Below are 20,518 nucleotides of genomic sequence, written 5' to 3'. Positions count from 1 at the left end.
GGGACAGTACTTTAGTAATGTTGTCCTTGGGGGGGTATTTTGTAAATCTATTAGATAAAGGTGATGTGTAAGAGAATGCTGAAAGAGCAGTGAGACGGATTGAACTCTTGCTGGCAGCGTTACAATGTCCATGTGCTCCAGAAGCAGGGTCTTAGACCGCTAGACTACCCTAGGCTACACTAGACTACACTACATGTACAATTTAAAACTTTGAATTTAAAAACACACTCACTGACTCCAAACCTCAATCCTTATTTGTAAGTGGAGATGTATTCAACAATAGATATAAAAGTAGTGACATTGCAAGAGCAGTGGGAGTTTTCTATTGGTTTAGTTTATACATGAACCAATAAAAATGTGTTGTTTTTGACCACATACCTAAAGGACGACACTCACCTCACATTCAACCCCCTCTTTAGCCAGGACGGCGGCTGCGTCCAGGCAGAAACCCACACACCGGGAATGTGACACGAGAGTGATGTGGGTTCCTGACGAAAACACACAATGGTTGAGTACAAACGTTAAGCAGTGCCTTCAGAATGTAGCCATAGCCCATGACTTATTCCACATTTTGTTGTTGTTACACACTGAATTCAACATACGGTGCATTCGGGAAAGTATTCAGACCCTTTGACTTTTTCCACAGTTACGTTACAGCCTTATTCGAAAATGGATTAAATAAAAAATGTTCCTCGTCATACCCCATAATGACATCACAATACCCCATAATGACATCACAATACCCCATAATGACATCACAATACCCCATAATGACATCACAATACCCCTTAATGACAACGCAAAAACAGGTTTAGACATTTTTGCAAATGTACTCAAAAATAAAAACAGAACTTATTTACATATTTGTATTTATTTATTTAACTCCTTTTTATTTCTCTCTACTTTGCACATTCTTCCACTGCAAATCTACCATTCCAGTGTTTTACTTGCTATATTGTATTTACTTCGCCACCATGGCCATTTTTTTTGCCTTGACTTCCCTTGTCTCACCTCTTTTGCTCACATTGTATATAGACTTATTTTTCTACTGTATTATTGACCCTATGTTTGTTTTACTCCATGTGTAACTCTGTGTTGTTGTATGTGTCGAACTGCTTTGCTTTATCTTGGCCAGGTCGCAGTTGTAAATGAGAACTTGTTCTCAACTGACCTACCTGGTTAAATAAAGGTGAAAAAAATAAAAAATAAAAGTATTGAGACTCAAAATTGAGCTCAGGTGCATCCTGTTTCCATTGATCATCCTTGAGATGTTTCTACAACTTGGAGTCCACCTGTGGTCAATTCAATTGATTGTACATGATTTGGAAAGGCACACACCTGTCTATATAACGTCCCATAGTTGACAGTGCATGTCAGAGCAAAAACCAAACCATGAGGGCGAAGGAATTGTCCGTAGAGCTCCGAGACAGAATTGTGTCGAGGCACAGATCTGGGGAAGGGTACCAAAACATTTCGGCAGCATTGAAGGTCCCCAAGAACACAGTGGCCTCCATCATTCTTAAATGGAAGTTTGGAACCACCAAGACTCTTCCTAGAGCTGGCCGCCCGGCCAAACTGAGCAACCGGGGGAGAAGGGCCTTGGTCAGGGAGGTGACCAAGAACCCGATGGTCACTCTGACAGAGCTCTAGAGTTCCTCTGTGGAGATGGGAGAACCTGTCAGAAGGACAACCATCTCTGCAGCACTCCACCAATCAGGTCTTTATGGTAGAGTGGCCAGATGGAAACCTGGCACCATCCCTACGGTGAAGCATGGTGGTGGCAGCATCATGCTGTGGGGATGTTTTTCAGCAGCAGGGACAAGAAGACTAGTCAGGATCGAGGGAAAGATGAACAGAGCAAAGTACAGATAGATCTTTGATGAAAACCTGCTCCAGAGCACTCAGGACCTCAGACTGGGGCGAAGGTTCACCTTCCAACAGGACAATGACACTAAGCACACAGCCAAGACAACGCAGGAGTGGCTTCGAGACAAGTCTCTGAATGTCCTTGAGTAGCCCAGCCAGAGCCCGGACTTGAACCTGATCGAACATCTCTGGAGACCTGAAAATAGCTGTGCAGCGACGCTCCCCATCCAACCTGACAGAGCTTAAAGGATCTGCAGAGAATAATGGGAGAAACTCCCCAAATACAGGTGTGCCAAGCTTGTAGCGCCATACCCAAGAAGACTAGAGGCTGTAATCGCTGCCAAAGATGCTTCAACAAAGTACTGAGTGAAAGGTCTGAATACTAATTTAAAATGTGATTTCATTTATTTATATAAATTGGCAAACACTTCAAAAAAACATTTTTTTCTTTGTCATTATGGGACATTGTGTGTAGATTGATGAGGTAAAGCTGTAACGTAACAGAATGTAAAAATCAGGCTGTAACATCAAAATGCGGAAAGAGTCAGGAAGTGTGAATACTTTCTGAAGGCTATCTGTAACACTGTGCAAACAACTCAAATGGCTCCCTATTGTAAACTACCTTTGACCAGATTTGGGACGCAGCCTATGTAGATCTCAATTAAGACATCATGCTAATTTGTTTTATCAACGATGCAATTTGCTAACAATGCTACATCTGAAGAGATTTAAGGAAATTACCAATTATCTCAATGAAATGCCCAATTATCTCAATGTTTTAACAGGGGATGTTACAATGAACATTTACATTATATAAAAAATATGTAAATTCCTTCTCTTCAGCTCTTGCTACTTACCTTGTCTTTCGACCTTGGCCTTTCCAATAGGTAAGACAAAGTCTTTATGCATAACCTCCTCAGACAGGTCAAAGGGCACACCATACATCAGCTCATTCTCCAGGAACACCACTGTTGAAGGAAAAATGCACAAAGGGTTTTCGATTAGCACGCGTCACCGTGGTTACAGCACAGGAACTTAAATGTCTATACTACAGGACATGAGCAGATCTACAGTGATCCCTCTCATCCTCGACCACCACCTCCTAGGGACCCCGGGACGCATCCTCCTAGGGACGTCCTCTATCCTTTCATTGGTTTATTTAGGTATAGACTGTGGTCCAGCTCTTAGCTACCAATGTCGTATAACCATGTGTGATGAACTAAACTGTACTACAGTGAGCCCAAAGTATTGGGACAGTGAAATGTTCTGTTGTTTTGGCTCTGTACTCCAGCACTTCGGATTTGAAATGATACAATGACTGAGGTTAAAGTGCATCATGAGGGCACTTTTGGTACATAGTACCCCCATTTAAGGGGACCAAAAGTATTGGGCCAATATCACTTATATGTGTATTAAAGTAGTCAGAAGGTAGTATTTGGTCCCATATTCCTAGCAGGCAACGACTACAGCAAGATTGTGACTTTACAAACTTGATAGATGAATTTGCGGTTTGTTTTGGTTGTGTTCAGGATTATTATGTCCACAATAGAAATTAAATGGTAAATAATGTAGTGTGTCATTTGAGTCACTTTTACTATAAATAATAGAATGTTTCTACATTCTTCTAAACACTTATACATTGTGGACGCTACCACGGTTACGGATAATCCTGAATGAAGCATGAATAAATTATGAGTGAGAAAGTTAAAGATATTGGCCCAATACTAACCTCCCCTGTTATTGTAATGGTGAGAGGTTAGCATGTCGTGGGGATATGATATAAAATGCTAACCTCCCCTGTTATTGTAATGGTGAGAGGTTAGCATGTCTTGGGGGTATGATATGAAATGCTAACCTCCCCTGTTATTGTAATGGTGAGAGGTTAGCATGTCTTGGGGATATGATATGAAATGCTAACCTCCCCTGTTATTGTAATGGTGAGAGGTTAGCATGTCTTGGGGGTATGATATGAAATGCTAACCTCCCCTGTTATTGTAATGGTGAGAGGTTAGCATGTCTTAGTGGTATGATATAAAGTGCTAACCTCCCCTGTTATTGTAATGGTGAGAGGTTAGCATGTCTTGGGGGTATGATATAAAATGCTAACCTCCCCTGTTATTGTAATGGTGAGAGGTTAGCATGTCTTGGGGGTATGATATAAAATGCTAACCTGTTACGGTGAGAGGTTAGCATGTCTTGGGGATATGATACGAAATGCTAACCTCCCCTGTTATTGTAATGGTAGAGGTTAGCATGTCTTGGGGGTATGATACGAAATGCTAACCTCCCCTGTTATTGTAATGGTGAGAGGTTGGCATGTCTTGGGGGTATGATACGAAATGCTAACCTCCCCTGTTATTGTAATGGTGAGAGGTTGGCATGTCTTGGGGGTATGATACGAAATGCTAACCTCCCCTGTTATTGTAATGGTGAGAGGTTAGCATGTCTTAGTGGTATGATATAAAATGCTAACCTCCTCTGTTATTGTAATGGTGAGAGGTTAGCATGTCTTAGTGGTATGATATAAAATGCTAACCTCCCCTGTTATTGTAATGGTGAGAGATTAGCATGTCTTGGGGGTATGATATAAAATGCTAACCTCCCCTGTTATTGTAACGGTGAGAGGTTAGCATGTCTTGGGGGTATGATATGAAATGCTAACCTGTTATGGTGAGAGGTTAGCATGTCTTGGGGGTATGATACGAAATGCTAACCTCCTCTGTTATTGTAATGGTAGAGGTTAGCATGTCTTGGTGATATGATATAAAATGCTAACCTCCCCTGTTATTGTAATGGTAGAGGTTAGCATGTCTTGGTGATATGATATAAAATGCTAACCTCCCCTGTTATTGTAATGGTAGAGGTTAGCATGTCTTGGTGATATGATATAAAATGCTAACCTTCCCTGTTATTGTTATGGTGAGAGGTTAGCATGTCTTATGGGTTTGATATTTGTAACTTTCTCACTCAGTGCTGGAGTACAGAGTCAAAACACAAAATGTGTCACTGTCCCAATACTTTGAGCTCACTGTATCTCCAAAACCTTTGAGGTAGCGAGGAGATAAGATGCAAGGAATCATGGAAAGACAAAATGGACCCTAGTCCCCAAGAAGTAATGCACTATATAGGGAATAGGGTGGCATTTGGGATGCAGTTTATTGCTCACCAGGGTTGTTGTCCCTGATAGCTGCTTTGAGGAGTCCTCTGGCGTCCTCAGCGCTCCAGGGACTGATTACTTTGAGGCCGGGGCAGTGGCCGTACCAGGCAGCGAAACACTGGGAGTGTTGGGCTGCCACGCCTGCAGACAGAGGAACCAAAATAACATTCTTTACCCAACGACATTTCAACTATCCCAGAAAGAAAATAAGAGACGCTAGTGTTTCCCCAGGCCGATCCAGAGACGCTAGTGTTTCCCCATGCCGATCCAGAGACGCTAGTGTTTCCCCAGGCCGATCCAGAGACGCTAGTGTTTCCCCATGCCGATCCAAAGAGACGCTAGTGTTTCCCCATGCCGATCCAAAGAGAGAGAGACGCTATTGTTTTCCCATGCAGATCCAAAGAGACGCTAGTGTTTCCCCATGCCGATCCAAAGAGAGAGACGCTAGTGTTTCCCCATGCCGATCCAAAGAGAGACGCTAGTGTTTCCCCATGCCGATCCAAAGAGAGAGACGCTAGTGTTTCCCCATGCCGATCCAAAAGAGACGCTAGTGTTTCCCCATGCTGATCCAAAGAGAGAGATGCTAGTGTTTCCCCATGCCGATCCAAAGAGACGCTAGTGTTTCCCCATGCCGATCCAAAGAGACGCTAGTGTTTCCCCATGCCGATCCAAAGAGACGCTAGTGTTTCCCCATGCCGATCCAAAGAGACGCTAGTGTTTCCCCATGCCGATCCAAAGAGAGACGCTAGTGTTTCCCCATGCAGATCCAAAGAGAGAGACGCTAGTGTTTCCCCATGCCGATCCAAAGAGAGACGCTAGTGTTTCCCCATGCCGATCCAAAGAGACGCTAGTGTTTCCCCATGCCGATCCAAAAGAGAGATGCTAGTGTTTCCCCATGCCGATCCAAAGAGAGAGACGCTAGTGTTTCCCCATGCCGATCCAAAGAGACGCTAGTGTTTCCCCATGCCGATCCAAAGAGACGCTAGTGTTTCCCCATGCCGATCCAAAGAGACGCTAGTGTTTCCCCATGCCGATCCAAAGAGACGCTAGTGTTTCCCCATGCCGATCCAAAGAGACGCTAGTGTTTCCCCATGCCGATCCAAAGAGACGCTAGTGTTTCCCCATGCCGATCCAAAGAGACGCTAGTGTTTCCCCATGCTGATCCAAAGAGACGCTAGTGTTTCCCCATGCTGATCCAAAGAGACGCTAGTGTTTCCCCATGCCGATCCAAAGAGACGCTAGTGTTTCCCCATGCAGATCCAAAGAGAGAGATGCTAGTGTCTCCCCATGCCGATCCAAAGAGACGCTAGTGTTTCCCCATGCCGATCCAAAGAGAGAGATGCTAGTGTTTCCCCATGCCGATCCAAAGAGAGAGATGCTAGTGTTTCCCCATGCCGATCCAAAGAGACGCTAGTGTTTCCCCATGCCGATCCAAAGAGACGCTAGTGTTTCCCCATGCCGATCCAAAGAGAGAGACGCTAGTGTTTCCCCATGCAGATCCAAAGAGACGCTAGTGTTTCCCCATGCTGATCCAAAGAGACGCTAGTGTTTCCCCATGCTGATCCAAAGAGAGAGACGCTAGTGTTTCCCCATGCCGATCCAAAGAGACGCTAGTGTTTCCCCATGCCGATCCAAAGAGACGCTAGTGTTTCCCCATGCCGATCCAAAGAGACGCTAGTGTTTCCCCATGCCGATCCAAAGAGACGCTAGTGTTTCCCCATGCCGATCCAAAGAGAGACGCTAGTGTTTCCCCATGCAGATCCAAAGAGAGAGACGCTAGTGTTTCCCCATGCCGATCCAAAGAGAGACGCTAGTGTTTCCCCATGCCGATCCAAAGAGACGCTAGTGTTTCCCCATGCCGATCCAAAGAGACGCTAGTGTTTCCCCATGCCGATCCAAAGAGAGAGACGCTAGTGTTTCCCCATGCCGATCCAAAGAGACGCTAGTGTTTCCCCATGCCGATCCAAAGAGACGCTAGTGTTTCCCCATGCCGATCCAAAGAGACGCTAGTGTTTCCCCATGCCGATCCAAAGAGACGCTAGTGTTTCCCCATGCCGATCCAAAGAGACGCTAGTGTTTCCCCATGCTGATCCAAAGAGACGCTAGTGTTTCCCCATGCCGATCCAAAGAGACGCTAGTGTTTCCCCATGCAGATCCAAAGAGAGAGATGCTAGTGTCTCCCCATGCCGATCCAAAGAGACGCTAGTGTTTCCCCATGCCGATCCAAAGAGACGCTAGTGTTTCCCCATGCCGATCCAAGAAGAGACGCTAGTGTTTCCCCATGCCGATCCAAAGAGAGAGACGCTAGTGTTTCCCCATGCCGATCCAAAGAGACGCTAGTGTTTCCCCATGCCGATCCAAAGAGACGCTAGTGTTTCCCCATGCCGATCCAAAGAGAGAGACGCTAGTGTTTCCCCATGCCGATCCAAAGAGACGCTAGTGTTTCCCCATGCTGATCCAAAGAGACGCTAGTGTTTCCCCATGCTGATCCAAAGAGAGAGACGCTAGTGTTTCCCCATGCTGATCCAAAGAGAGAGACGCTAGTGTTTCCCCATGCCGATCCAAAGAGACGCTAGTGTTTCCCCGTGCCGATCCAAAGAGACGCTAGTGTTTCCCCATGCCGATCCAAAGAGACGCTAGTGTTTCCACATGCCGATCCAAAGAGACGCTAGTGTTTCCCCATGCCGATCCAAAGAGAGAGATGCTAGTGTTTCCCCATGCCGATCCAAAGAGAGAGACGCTAGTGTTTCCCCATGCTGATCCAAAGAGACGCTAGTGTTTTTCCTCTAGCACGAAGACACTTGATTAAACGAATCATTTCATTTTCAAGCCTTTGCTAACAGGTGTGTTAGTGCGAGGGCAATAAGTCCCAAGGACCAGGATTGGGGAAAACAACTGTCATAGATGTTTGTTTATTTACCTGCAGAGGAGCCGTTGGGACCACGGAACACAATGGGGACAGGCTGGGCTCCGGCTGACATGTAGTAGGTCTTAGCAGCTGAGTTGATCACCTGGTCGATGGCTTGCATGGAAAAGTTCCAGGTCATGAACTCACAGATTGGCCTCAGCCCGGCCTGGAAACACAGGAGGAGAAGATGGTTGAGTCTAGTACTATATTATGTACTTTTTCCTAGGGCCCATAAGGCTCTGGTCAGAAGTATTGCACTATGTAGGGGGTAGGGTGCACTATGTAGGGGCAGGGCGCACTATGTAGGGTGCAGGGTGCACTATGTAGGGGGCAGAGAGCCCTATGTAGAGGGTAGGGTGCCCTATGTAGGATGCAGGGTGCCCTATGTAGGATGCAGGGTGCACTATGTAGGGGGCAGAGAGCCCTATGTAGAGGGTAGGGTGCCCTATGTAGAGGGTAGGGTGCCCTATGTAGAGGGTAGGGTGCCCTATGTAGGATGCAGGGTGCCCTATGTAGGATGCAGGGTGCCCTATGTAGAGGGTAGGGTGCCCTATGTAGGATGCAGGGTGCACTATGTAGGGGGCAGAGAGCCCTATGTAGGATGCAGGGTGCCCTATGTAGGATGCAGGGTGCCCTATGTAGGATGCCCTATGTAGAGGGTAGGGTGCACTATGTAGGGTGTAGGGTGCACTATGTAGGATGCAGGGTTCCCTATGTAGAGGGTAGGGTGCACTATGTAGGGGGTAGGGTGCCATTTGGTATGCCCTTATGAGAAGTCTCATCTTCCTACCACGATCAGACATTCAAATTGGGTTAGTGAAGATATGCTTGTACAATGATACTTTCTATAGGAATAGGACATTTCCATACATTCCATTATAATAACAATACTAATTGACTTACGAATGCCGCACCAACGGCAATGCCTGCAAAGCCCATCTGTAAGGGGAGAAAATGCATCTGTTACAACAGGGCCGCAACACGTTCTAGAGCCCATCACGTTTAGGGCCGCAACACGTTCTAGAGCCCATCACGTTTAGGGCCGCAACACGTTCTAGAGCCCATCACGTTTAGGGCCGCAACACGTTCTAGAGCCCATCACGTTTAGGGCCGCAACACGTTCTAGAGCCCATCACGTTTAGGGCCGCAACACGTTCTAGAGCCCATCACGTTTAGGGCCGCAACACGTTCTAGAACCCATCACGTTTAGGGCCGCAACACGTTCTAGAGCCCATCACGTTTAGGGCCGCAACACGTTCTAGAGCCCATCACGTTTAGGGCCGCAACACGTTCTAGAGCCCATCACGTTTAGGGCCGCAACACGTTCTAGAGCCCATCACGTTTAGGGCCGCAACACGTTCTAGAGCCCATCACGTTTAGGGCCGCAACACGTTCTAGAGCCCATCACGTTTAGGGCCGCAACACGTTCTAGAGCCCATCACGTTTAGGGCCGCAACACGTTCTAGAGCCCATCACGTTTAGGGCCGCAACACGTTCTAGAGCCCATCACGTTTAGGGCCGCAACACGTTCTAGAGCCCATCACGTTTAGGGCCGCAACACGTTCTAGAGCCCATCACGTTTAGGGCCGCAACACGTTCTAGAGCCCATCACGTTTAGGGCCGCAACACGTTCTAGAGCCCATCACGTTTAGGGCCGCAACACGTTCTAGAGCCCATCACGTTTAGGGCCGCAACACGTTCTAGAGCCCATCACGTTTAGGGCCGCAACACGTTCTAGAGCCCATCACGTTTAGGGCCGCAACACGTTCTAGAGCCCATCACGTTTAGGGCCGCAACACGTTCCAGAGCCCATCACGTTTAGGGCCGCAACACGTTCTAGAGCCCATCACATTTAAGGTCGCAACACGTTCTAGAGCCCATCACATTTAGGGCCGCAACACGTTCTAGAGCCCATCACATTTAGGGCCGCAACACGTTCTAGAGCCCATCACATTTAGGGCCGCAACACGTTCCAGAGCCCATCACATTTAGGGTCGCAACACGTTCTAGAGCCCATCACATTTAGGACCGCAACACGTTCTAGAGCCCATCACATTTAGGGCCGCAACACGTTCTAGAGCCCATCACGTTTAGGGCCGCAACACGTTCTAGAGCCCATCACGTTTAGGGTCGCAACACGTTCTAGATCCCATCACATTTAGGGCCGCAACACGTTCCAGAGCCCATCACGTTTAGGGTCGCAACACGTTCTAGAGCCCATCACGTTTAGGGTCGCAACACGTTCTAGAGCCCATCACATTTAGGGTCGCAACACGTTCTAGAGCCCATCACGTTTAGGGCCGCAACACGTTCCAGAGCCCATCACATTTAGGGCCGCAACACGTTCCAGAGCCCATCACATTTAGGGCCGCAACACGTTCTAGAGCCCATCACATTTAGGGTCGCAACACGTTCTAGAGCCCATCACATTTAGGGCCGCAACACGTTCTAGAGCCCATCACATTTAGGGCCGCAACACGTTCTAGAGCCCATCACATTTAGGGTCGCAACACGTTCTAGAGCCCATCACATTTAGGGCCGCAACACGTTCCAGAGCCCATCACATTTAGGGTCGCAACACGTTCTAGAGCCCATCACATTTAGGACCGCAACACGTTCTAGAGCCCATCACATTTAGGGCCGCAACACGTTCTAGAGCCCATCACGTTTAGGGCCGCAACACGTTCTAGAGCCCATCACGTTTAGGGTCGCAACACGTTCTAGAGCCCATCACATTTAGGGCCGCAACACGTTCCAGAGCCCATCACATTTAGGGTCGCAACACGTTCTAGAGCCCATCACGTTTAGGGTCGCAACACGTTCTAGAGCCCATCACATTTAGGGTCGCAACACGTTCTAGAGCCCATCACGTTTAGGGTCGCAACACGTTCTAGAGCCCATCACGTTTAGGGCCGCAACACGTTCTAGAGCCCATCACATTTAGGGCCGCAACACGTTCTAGAGCCCATCACATTTAGGGTCGCAACACGTTCTAGAGCCCATCACGTTTAGGGCCGCAACACATTCTAGAGCCCATCACATTTAGGGTCGCAACACGTTCTAGAGCCCATCACGTTTAGGGCCGCAACACGTTCCAGAGCCCATCACGTTTAGGGCCGCAACACGTTCTAGAGCCCATCACATTTAAGGTCGCAACACGTTCTAGAGCCCATCACATTTAGGACCGCAACACGTTCTAGAGCCCATCACGTTTAGGGTCGCAACACACAAACAAAGAAAAAAACAGCATTGTCTTGTTTACAGTGTGTTTGTTTTTACCTCTGTGATTGGCGTGTCGATGATTCGTTTGTCTCCGTATTTCTTCCACAGTCCCCTGCTCACCTACAAATTCACAAAAGTCAGGAGAAAAACACCAATCAACTAGTCAAAATGATCAGTTTGAACAAAATACATTTCAAATATATTGTAACAATAATATCATGGAACAAAATACATACAAAATACATATACAATTAACAAATATAGCAGAACAAATATACTGAACGAAAATAAACGCAACAATTTCATTGATTTTACTGAGTTACAGTTCATGTGAGGAAATCAGTCAATTTAAATAAATAAATTAGGCCCTAATCTATGGATTTCACACGACTGGGAATACACATGCATCTGTTGGTCACAGATACCTTTAAAAAATGTGCCACACAATTGGACCTCAGTCTTTCTGTGCATTCAAATCGCCATCGATAAAATGCAAAACGAAAACCTTTTTCCATTGTCTGTATCTTATGCCTGCCCATACCATAACCCCACCACGGAGCACAAAGGAGAACTGCTCACTAACAGGGATGTAAACATATTTGTTCACAAAATTTGAGAAAGATAAGCTTTTTTTGTGTGCTTATGGAACATTTCTGGGATTTTTTTTATTTCAGCTCATGAAACATGGGACCAACACTTTACATGTTGCATTTATATTTTTTGTTAGTGTATATTTATTTTAAACAACTTTTGAAATTAGCATCTTGATTTGCATGTAGTTTGTCATTGTGTATTCATACCTTGTAGGCTCCATCATACTGGGCCACCTCCTCACCCAGAAGGAAGACTCTCTCATCCCTCTCCAGTTCCTCGTCCATCGCCTGGTTGAGGGCATCTCGGACATTCACCTGAAATAGAGACACACACGATGTGACTATACAAAAATGACTTGATAATAAAATCATAATAGATTCCGTTTATATAGCCCTTTTGATTACAAGCAGAATCTGTCGCTTTAAAGATCAAAACTAGTGCAGAGACGGGGGTCTAGCAACATAAACTCCTCTCCCCACCAGAGACCGGGGTTCAATCCCCACTCCAAAACGTCATACTGTTTCTCCCATCTCTCTGTCTACCTCGATGTGATTTCAGAACTGTTTTAATAAAGTGGGGATGGTGTTAGGGGGTGTTATAGGGATCTTGGAGGTGTTATTCTACAGAAGATCGGCAGTAGTATCTTGAGCGGAGATATGACATACATTTGACTACATACAAAAATGACATACATGTGACTACATCAATGACATACACGAAACGGTGAATCAGACTACATACAAAAATGCCAGATTTGATTACATACAATATGAAATACATTCGACACTTTAATAAATGGCTGCTGTGACTACAGCCGAGGACAAAACGGCAGTTGACCTAAAAACCATCAGTCGTTCAATCTTCTCGGTGTAACAGTTGGGATAATGGGACAATTCGGGGGTACAACATTTCTCAAACCTGGATTGAGGTACACGTTTTCCAAAAAATGTATAGTGCCGGCTCTGCGGTGTCTTAATCTACGATAGCGCAGCTGTATGTAAACGGGTCGGATCTATTGCCTAAGGTCAGGCCTTGACATCCCACATGGACACAACGTTCATCATAGCACGTAAACTGGTTAACATTTCATGATTTCTTTAATCTACATGTTACCGTATAAGCTATTGACTGCTTTTCTTAACAGCATAATTGCTAGTAGTGAACACAGCTGACAGCTGCGGTGAAGGTTATTAGCTAGATTAGCAAAGATGCTAGCTAGTTCTCACCTGCACAGCCGCTGGAGAGGTCTTGCTGAACTCTCTACGCAGGACCACCGAGACGGCACTCTACACAAGACAAGAAAGAAAATAGCTCTCGTTAAGGTCTCATCCTTATTTGAACAATATAATTGTCTGAACTTTGAATTAAAAAGGTATAAACACCTTCCCGGAGCGAAGAAAACACCTAATCGACGCCATCTTTGACCTGTCCTCTGTGAGGGAGGAGCGACTTGTCCTGTAAAAGGATCAGATCCAATCAGAGCGTTTCTTTGCGAGTCAGTCTAGGGCAATCGGTGTCGAAAACCAATCACGACCATTCTCATGGAAAGGAAGCGGAAGAACTCAGAGCGACTGGGAAAATCCAAGGGCAAAAGCAAAAAGAAGCATCACCAGCCTTTTGCATCCCAACGAAAAGTATTTTTGTTTTACAAAAAAAAAAAAAGCCTACTACTCGTAAATGTAGCATAGCAGAGCTTTAATTCCGATATTTGTGCCTAGCTGCCACTTTAGATTTACTATGCTGAAGTTTCTGATGTAGCTAGCATAGCCCAGACTAGTGATGACACTGACAGAGACCGTGTATTTACATAGCAGGCTCAAAACAAAAGTCACAGCACTAACCATATTTAGACAGATGATGTATGTAAATGACATAGTTGGACAGCACACAAGCTATAAAGCCTGTCAGTTCTGTGCTTAGTTCAACTCCAACATTGTTTAAAAACATTTTTTATTTAACCTTTATCTAGGTAAGTCAGTTAAGAACAAACCCTCCCCTAACCCGGTCGACGCTGGGCCAATTGTGCGCAGCCCTATGCGACTGTCGATCACGGCCGGTTGTGCTACAGCTCGGAATCGAACCCGGCGATGCAGTGCCTTAGACCAATGTGCCACTCGGGAGGCCCAAATGGAACATGCATTGGCCGCATTGTTGCTTTAGTCAGACTTATTACCGTAGTTTACAGTATGTTTTAATACAGTAGTCCTTATTACCATAGTTTACAGTAGTCCTCAATACAGTAGAGAATCTCATTAGCCAGTAGAAAGTGCATGTGAAGGTTGCTAGGGGACTTAGGTCCTGTGATGTGTTTGTAGTTAGGGATCGTGACCGATGGGGTGTCAAGTTACTTTACATCCACTAAAATAAACACACAGAGCAAAGAGTTCAAAACCACACATTTCAGTCCATGATTTTAATAAAATAAGTATAATACGGCAATGTAGATAACATTGTATTTTTTTTCCGACACAGCTGTGCAGAGTCAAACATACAAACCCCAAACAGTTTTCGAATTTTTAATGTTTTAATGCAGCAGACGGACAATAGATGGTTTCATACAACCCCCACCACCCCAACCCCAAAAAAAGGGTTTGGAAAATATTAGTAACTTCATCTTAAAGTGCAGTCATCTTCAATCATAAAATATTTTTGTTTTCCTGTCACCTAGTTGTTAATCCATACTGTCAAAACGCCATACTCAGCAGTGCAAATCAGAAAGGTTGGCAGGCAGCGATGATAGAAATAGACTTAATTATAAAAACTAACAGCATTATTAATTACATACACTATGGAGCATTCTTATTGGAGAAACGGCTGCCAAATAAACACAATGTCATACTGAAGCCTCACTTAGACGACCCCAGAACTGGAAAAAACAGGCGAAATTGGATAAAATTACACAATGAGGGGAAATGTATTCTGGGTATTGTTACATACAAGTGCACACCACTCTGTTAGTGATGTAAAGAGCTGGTAACAATAAGCAGAGATATGAAACTCGAAGGCTGCGTTTACACAAGCAACCCAGTTCTTATCTTTTGCCCAATTATTGGCAAAGGATATGATCTGATTGGCCAAAAGACCAATTATTGGCAAAAGATAAGAATTGTGCTGCCTGTGCAAATGCAGCCAATTAGTAATTGTCCTGAATGTGCCAATGTATCAATCTTGAAAACAGGTTAATCTTGTAATGTTGACAAGACAAAGCATTTCAGACAGTTCTGCAGATTGTAACGTTGCTTTTCAGACAGATTGAGGGTGTACTGTCCCTTCAGTTCCTCTGACAGTGGTTGGATGTAGCAGAGGTACCAGATCATGATGATCAATAACAGATTAGCTAGTTAACTAATTTCAGGATTACGATTATTTCTTGTAAACACCAGAATCCATTTTTAGATACATTCTCCCAGTAAACTGCTCCCAGTTGTGTGTCAATCCTGGATCATAGAGAAAACCCCTCCCCATCGGTAAAGTGCAGCAGAGAAATAGTCGATCCTTCAACATCTTTACACTGCTATTTGAGAGGAAAAAGCTAAACAATATTTTTAAAAGGTATTTGAATCTTAACTTGTACACTGTTACTGATTAATACCAGTAAGTACAGCATGTCATCATTTAGGTTAATTATTTTGCATACTGAATGATGACATTTCTGGTGGTCCTCATTTACTAAACAAGCGGCCATGGGTAAATCTGAGGTTTTAATCTTTGCAGCGTACATTGATTTTTTTGTATCTATGTGTGCATTTGAAAATGGCACCCATTCCCCTATATAGCAGACTACTACTAAGTAGTGCACTATATAGGAAATGGGATGCCATTTGGGACGCAGGCACAGAGATGAATGTGGCACATAGACATAAGCAACACAGACAGTCCAACAGCATCACATCTCCTTCCATTCATTCCAAGAAAACAAAAAGATAAAGAATACAGATACAATAAACATTGACGTACAACTTCAATAAACAATAATACAGACCGACAGTTCTTTCATAGTCGTCTCACTGTGATGACACGCTGTTCTTTCATAGTCGTCTCACTGTGATGACACGCTGTTCTTTCATAGTCGTCTCACTGTGATGACACGCTGTTCTTTCATAGTCGTCTCACTGTGATGACACGCTGTTCTTTCATAGTCGTCTCACTGTGATGACACGCTGTTCTTTCATAGTCGTCTCACTGTGATGACACAGACAGTTCTTTCATAGTCATCTCACTGATGACATGCTGTTGGTTGGTGGATGTCAGGTCAGAGTCCCTGACAGTTCTTTCATAGTCGTCTCACTGTGATGACATGCTGTTGGTTGGTGGATGTCAGGTCAGAGTCCCTGACAGTTCTTTCAGTCATCTCACTGTGATGACATGCTGTTGATTGGTGGATGTCAGGTCAGAGTCCCTCTAAAACACCTGCGGTTCATATGCTTGCTTTCTGCATCACTTCCCTCACAGTTGCTTGTACGTTCCAGTCAAGTCACTTCGCTGTAAATAAGAAGAAAGACGCTCCACTGAAATCATAAGTCATTCACTGCAGTCTTCCAGATAGACACCAGACTTGTCTGATGCCACCTCATCTTTAAACCACCTGTACAGTCCACTGACCAGTCATTTTTGTGCTAAAGGGAGAACCAACCTAGGCGGCCATATTGGAAAGGAGTTGATGCCCCATCCCCTACCTCAAACCTTAAGGGCCGGGGCTGGGGGTCAACTCATCGGACAGGAACTAAATTTAGAAGCAAAAAAACTGAAGGAGCAAAAAAGTGATTGAGCAGGACAACAGGTAACCTTTATTGGTGGTTCTAACAACAGGGTCAGGACGACAGGTAACCTTTAGGGGTGACTGGGACCACAGGGTCAGGATGAGAGGTAACCTTTAGGGGTGACTGGGACCACAGGTTCAGGATGAGAGGTAACCTTTAGGGGTGACTGGGACCACTGGGTCAGGATGAGAGGTAACCTTTAGGGGTGACTGGGACCACTGGGTCAGGATGAGAGGTAACCTTTAGGGGTCACTGGGACCACAGGGTCAGGATGAGAGGTAACCTTTAGGGGTGACTGGGACCACAGGGTCAGGACGACAGGTAACCTTTAGGGGTGACTGGGACCACAGGGTCAGGATGAGAGGTAACCTTTAGGGGTGACTGGGACCACAGGGTCAGGATGAGAGGTAACCTTTAGGGGTGACTGGGACCACTGGGTCAGGATGAGAGGTAACCTTTAGGGGTGACTGGGACCACTGGGTCAGGACGACAGGTAACCTTTAGGGGTGACTGGGACCACAGGGTCAGGGCGAGAGGTAACCTTTAGGGGTGGATGGGACCACAGGGTCAGGATGAGAGGTAACCTTTAGGGGTGACTGGGACCACAGGGTCAGGGCGAGAGGTAACCTTTAGGGGTGACTGGGACCACAGGGTCAGGATGACAGGTAACCTTTAGGGGTGACTGGGACCACTGGGTCAGGATGAGAGGTAACCTTTAGGGGTGACTGGGACCACAGGGTCAGGATGACAGGTAACCTTTAGGGGTGACTGGGACCACAGGGTCAGGATGACAGGTAACCTTTAGGGGTGACTGGGACCACAGGGTCAGGATGACAGGTAACCTTTAGGGGTGACTGGGACCACAGGGTCAGGATGAGAAGGAAGAGCGATCCTCTTCAGAGTGTTGGATGCTGCGGTCGATGGTCCCTGCTTTCTTCAGTTTGCCTATACTGAATGATGTGATGGAGCTGAGGAGGGCACCACGCCCCACACCGTTGGCAGGAGGAGGACCTGACCCAGGGAGAGGAGGATGCGGAGGGGGGTGGGACTGGCCAGGGTTATCACTTGGAGGAGGTAGAGGAGGAGGAGGAGGAGGAGGTGGTGGTGGTGCAACTCCTGCATCAACAAGAAATCAACTGTTAAAACATTGAGTGGTTGTCTGATGTATAAGAATACATCAATATGTTTTCTTTATCAGTGTTTCCAATCTCATCAATTAAAACCACAGGGATCACAATCTACAATGTTACACTTGAGCTTCAAGCAGTGTTTGAGTCTGCAAGGGTTATCTGAGCAAAAACATTTGTTGGGAGGTGGACAATATCAATGACAACTGGTAAAAATATATATCCCCCCCAAAAAAAGGAATAAACGTTAAATGTTTTGATCATTGCAGATTGTGACGTTTTAAAGTTGCAGACACCCTTTTACCAAGCAAGCAAAGGCAAATCAATACAGGAGATGAAATAAAATACATCTTTAATTAAATTGTAACTACTAATATTTTATGTTTTAGTGAGCAGAAATCTGAAGGTTGGTGTTAGATGTTGAAACACACCACCATTTCCAAAGGGACGACGCCCGGCGCCGTTTCCCAAAGGGACGACGCCCGGCGCCGTTTCCCAAAGGGACGACGCCCGGCGCCGTTTCCCAAAGGGACGACGCCCGGCGCCGTTTCCCAAAGGGACGACGCCCGGCGCCGTTTCCCAAAGGGACGACGCCCGGCGCCGTTTCCCAAAGGGACGACGCCCGGCGCCGTTTCCCAAAGGGACGACGCCCGGCACCGTTTCACAAAGGGACGACGCCCGGCACCATTTCACAAAGGGACGACGCCCGGCACCATTTCCCAAAGGGACGACGCCCGGCACCATTTCCCAAAGGGACGACGCCCGGCACCATTTCCCAGACGGACGACGCCCGGCACCATTTCCCAAACGGACGACGCCCGGCACCATTTCCCAAACGGACGACGCCCGGCACCATTTCCCAAACGGACGACGCCCGGCACCATTTCCCAGACGGACGACGCCCGGCACCATTTTCAAACGGACGACACCCCGCCAATTTCAAACGGACGACACCCCACCATTTTAAAACGGACGACGCCCGGCACCATTTCCAAACGGACGACGCCCCATTTCCCAAACGGACGACGCCCCTCCAATTTCAAACGGACGACACCCCTCCAATTTCAAACGGACGACACCACGCCAATTTAAAAACGGACGACACCCCACCATTTTAAAAACGGACATCTCACTATTATAAAACTGATATAATCGCGTTGGATTTGTAATTTACTCTGTTAAGATTGTCATCTAGAATAGGTTCTATAATATAAAGCTCTAAAATATTTCCATAATTAAGATACGTGGATCCTGCAAAACAATGTGTGTTTCTCCATTAGTATTTGTTTCATCTCATTTTCTCTGAGCAGTGTCATTCCATACTTCTACTATGGAGACAAGCCTAACTACAGTAGTACTGTATTGTAGTGTACTTGCTGTGATTCAGGGTCGACTACAGCTTTACAAACATATAAGAATTATTGAATTACTTTACCCCACACATGTTCAAAATGATGCATGCTCTACTTGGCAGACAGACAGCAAAGGGAGGAAAAGAGAGGCAGATTAATTACTGTTATTGGTCATCAGTACCTTGAGGAGTACAATCAACACTACTGTTAATCAAAACTAATGTTCATTATTTACAGTGTGGTGTGATTATTGATTAGCTGAGTGGAAAATGAATGAAAAAGTATATAAACAAGAAGAGAGCCGTTGAAGTATGACAAGAATTACTACTCAGATGGTCCATCAACAATAGTAAATCACATTATTATATGAGGACAACATCATAAAAAATAAATAAAAATTAACATCCAAGTAACCAGTCGGTTTTCACCAGCTAAAAACTAAATAGCCTTACTAGTCTAATATACAGTATGGTTGTTGAAAAAAAAGTATATACACCAATATGCATACTTACAAATACAATCTTCCTTATAAAATCACAGGCAATAACATGATCATACTCTTTGATAGAACTCAAGACATCATGAAATCATATATATAAAAAAAAAAAAGTCTCAAAACTGCCTCTCTGTACCAGTGCTTCATCTAATACTACGGACTACCTATTCTCTATTACCATTATAATGCCTCTGTCTTACCACAAGGGGGAGCCCCACCATACGGAAAACACTGCTAAGACATGGTTACAACACACACCTCATGCACATCACTGAGGAGGAACTGTTACTTCCATCAGTATCAAATGGGCAGGGTGCAGACTGATTTCAAAACTGCCAGAGTTATAGTCTGTGTGAACCTGAGGATCTGGTATCTACCATAGAGTTATAGTCTGTGTGAACCTGAGGATCTGGTATCTACCATAGAGTTACAGTCTGTGTGAACCGGAGGGTCTGGTATTTACCATAGAGTTATAGTCTGTGTGAACCGGAGGGTCTGGTATTTACCATAGAGTTATAGTCTGTGTGAACCGGAGGGTCTGGTATTTACCATAGAGTTATAGTCTGTGTGAACCGGAGGGTCTGGTATCTACCATAGAGTTATAGTCTGTGTGAACCGGAGGGTCTGGTATCTACCATAGAGTTACAGTCTGTGTGAACCGGAGGGTCTGGTATTTACCATAGAGTTACAGTCTGTGTGAACAGGAGGGTCTGGTATCTACCATAGAGTACCAGAAGACTGTTTTCATTAGCATCATCGCTAACGAGCACACACACACATTCTCGTTGCCTCCTCATAAAGTGGCAGGAAATATGAATTACTGATGCATTCTGTTCATGTCTTATGATAAACTTGGGCAAATCAATACATTTTATAAAATTTCCCACTAAGGTTGAATATTGTTGAATTCCGTTTTTAATGCCTGGATTCCACGAGGGCCCTAGTGATCAAATTTGGACCAGAATGAGGCTCTCCTCTACCTATTGTTCCCTACAGTGATGATACGCCATCTTCATCGAATGTTTTCATCGGAGCC

The 20,518-nt window shown here is 45.5% G+C and overlaps 2 protein-coding genes across 4 annotated transcripts in view; both read right to left on the bottom strand.

Annotated features, from left to right (window-relative positions):
- The window catches only part of pdhb (pyruvate dehydrogenase E1 subunit beta), a 57,095-nt gene extending 43,776 nt beyond the window's left edge, over nt 1–13,319 (bottom strand). Inside the window, exons 1-9 of the mRNA XM_071336999.1 lie at nt 13,130–13,319; nt 12,974–13,033; nt 11,954–12,061; nt 11,211–11,273; nt 8,835–8,870; nt 7,944–8,097; nt 5,033–5,164; nt 2,724–2,834; nt 397–488 (exon numbers count right to left, since the gene is read on the bottom strand). Of these exons, the coding sequence (XP_071193100.1) occupies nt 397–488; nt 2,724–2,834; nt 5,033–5,164; nt 7,944–8,097; nt 8,835–8,870; nt 11,211–11,273; nt 11,954–12,061; nt 12,974–13,033; nt 13,130–13,165 (792 nt within the window). The 5' untranslated portion in view covers nt 13,166–13,319. The remainder of the gene's footprint in view (nt 1–396; nt 489–2,723; nt 2,835–5,032; nt 5,165–7,943; nt 8,098–8,834; nt 8,871–11,210; nt 11,274–11,953; nt 12,062–12,973; nt 13,034–13,129) is intronic.
- Nucleotides 13,320–14,131: 812 nt separating this feature from the next.
- The window catches only part of pxk (PX domain containing serine/threonine kinase), a 45,590-nt gene continuing 39,203 nt past the window's right edge, over nt 14,132–20,518 (bottom strand). For 2 of the 3 annotated variants that reach the window (XM_071336994.1, XM_071336993.1), the window contains exon 17: nt 14,132–17,623. In XM_071336994.1, the coding sequence (XP_071193095.1) occupies nt 17,376–17,623 (248 nt within the window). In that variant the 3' untranslated portion in view covers nt 14,132–17,375. Of the gene's footprint in view, nt 17,624–19,069; nt 19,098–20,518 lie in introns of all 3 variants that reach the window. The other variant, XM_071336995.1, reaches the window with a different exon arrangement.

Source organism: Salvelinus alpinus, chromosome 12, assembly GCF_045679555.1.
Source record: "Salvelinus alpinus chromosome 12, SLU_Salpinus.1, whole genome shotgun sequence".
Lineage (NCBI taxonomy): Eukaryota > Metazoa > Chordata > Actinopteri > Salmoniformes > Salmonidae > Salvelinus > Salvelinus alpinus.
The sequence above is the reverse complement of the archived record's forward strand: the minus strand, read 5'-3'. Positions and strand labels throughout refer to the sequence as shown.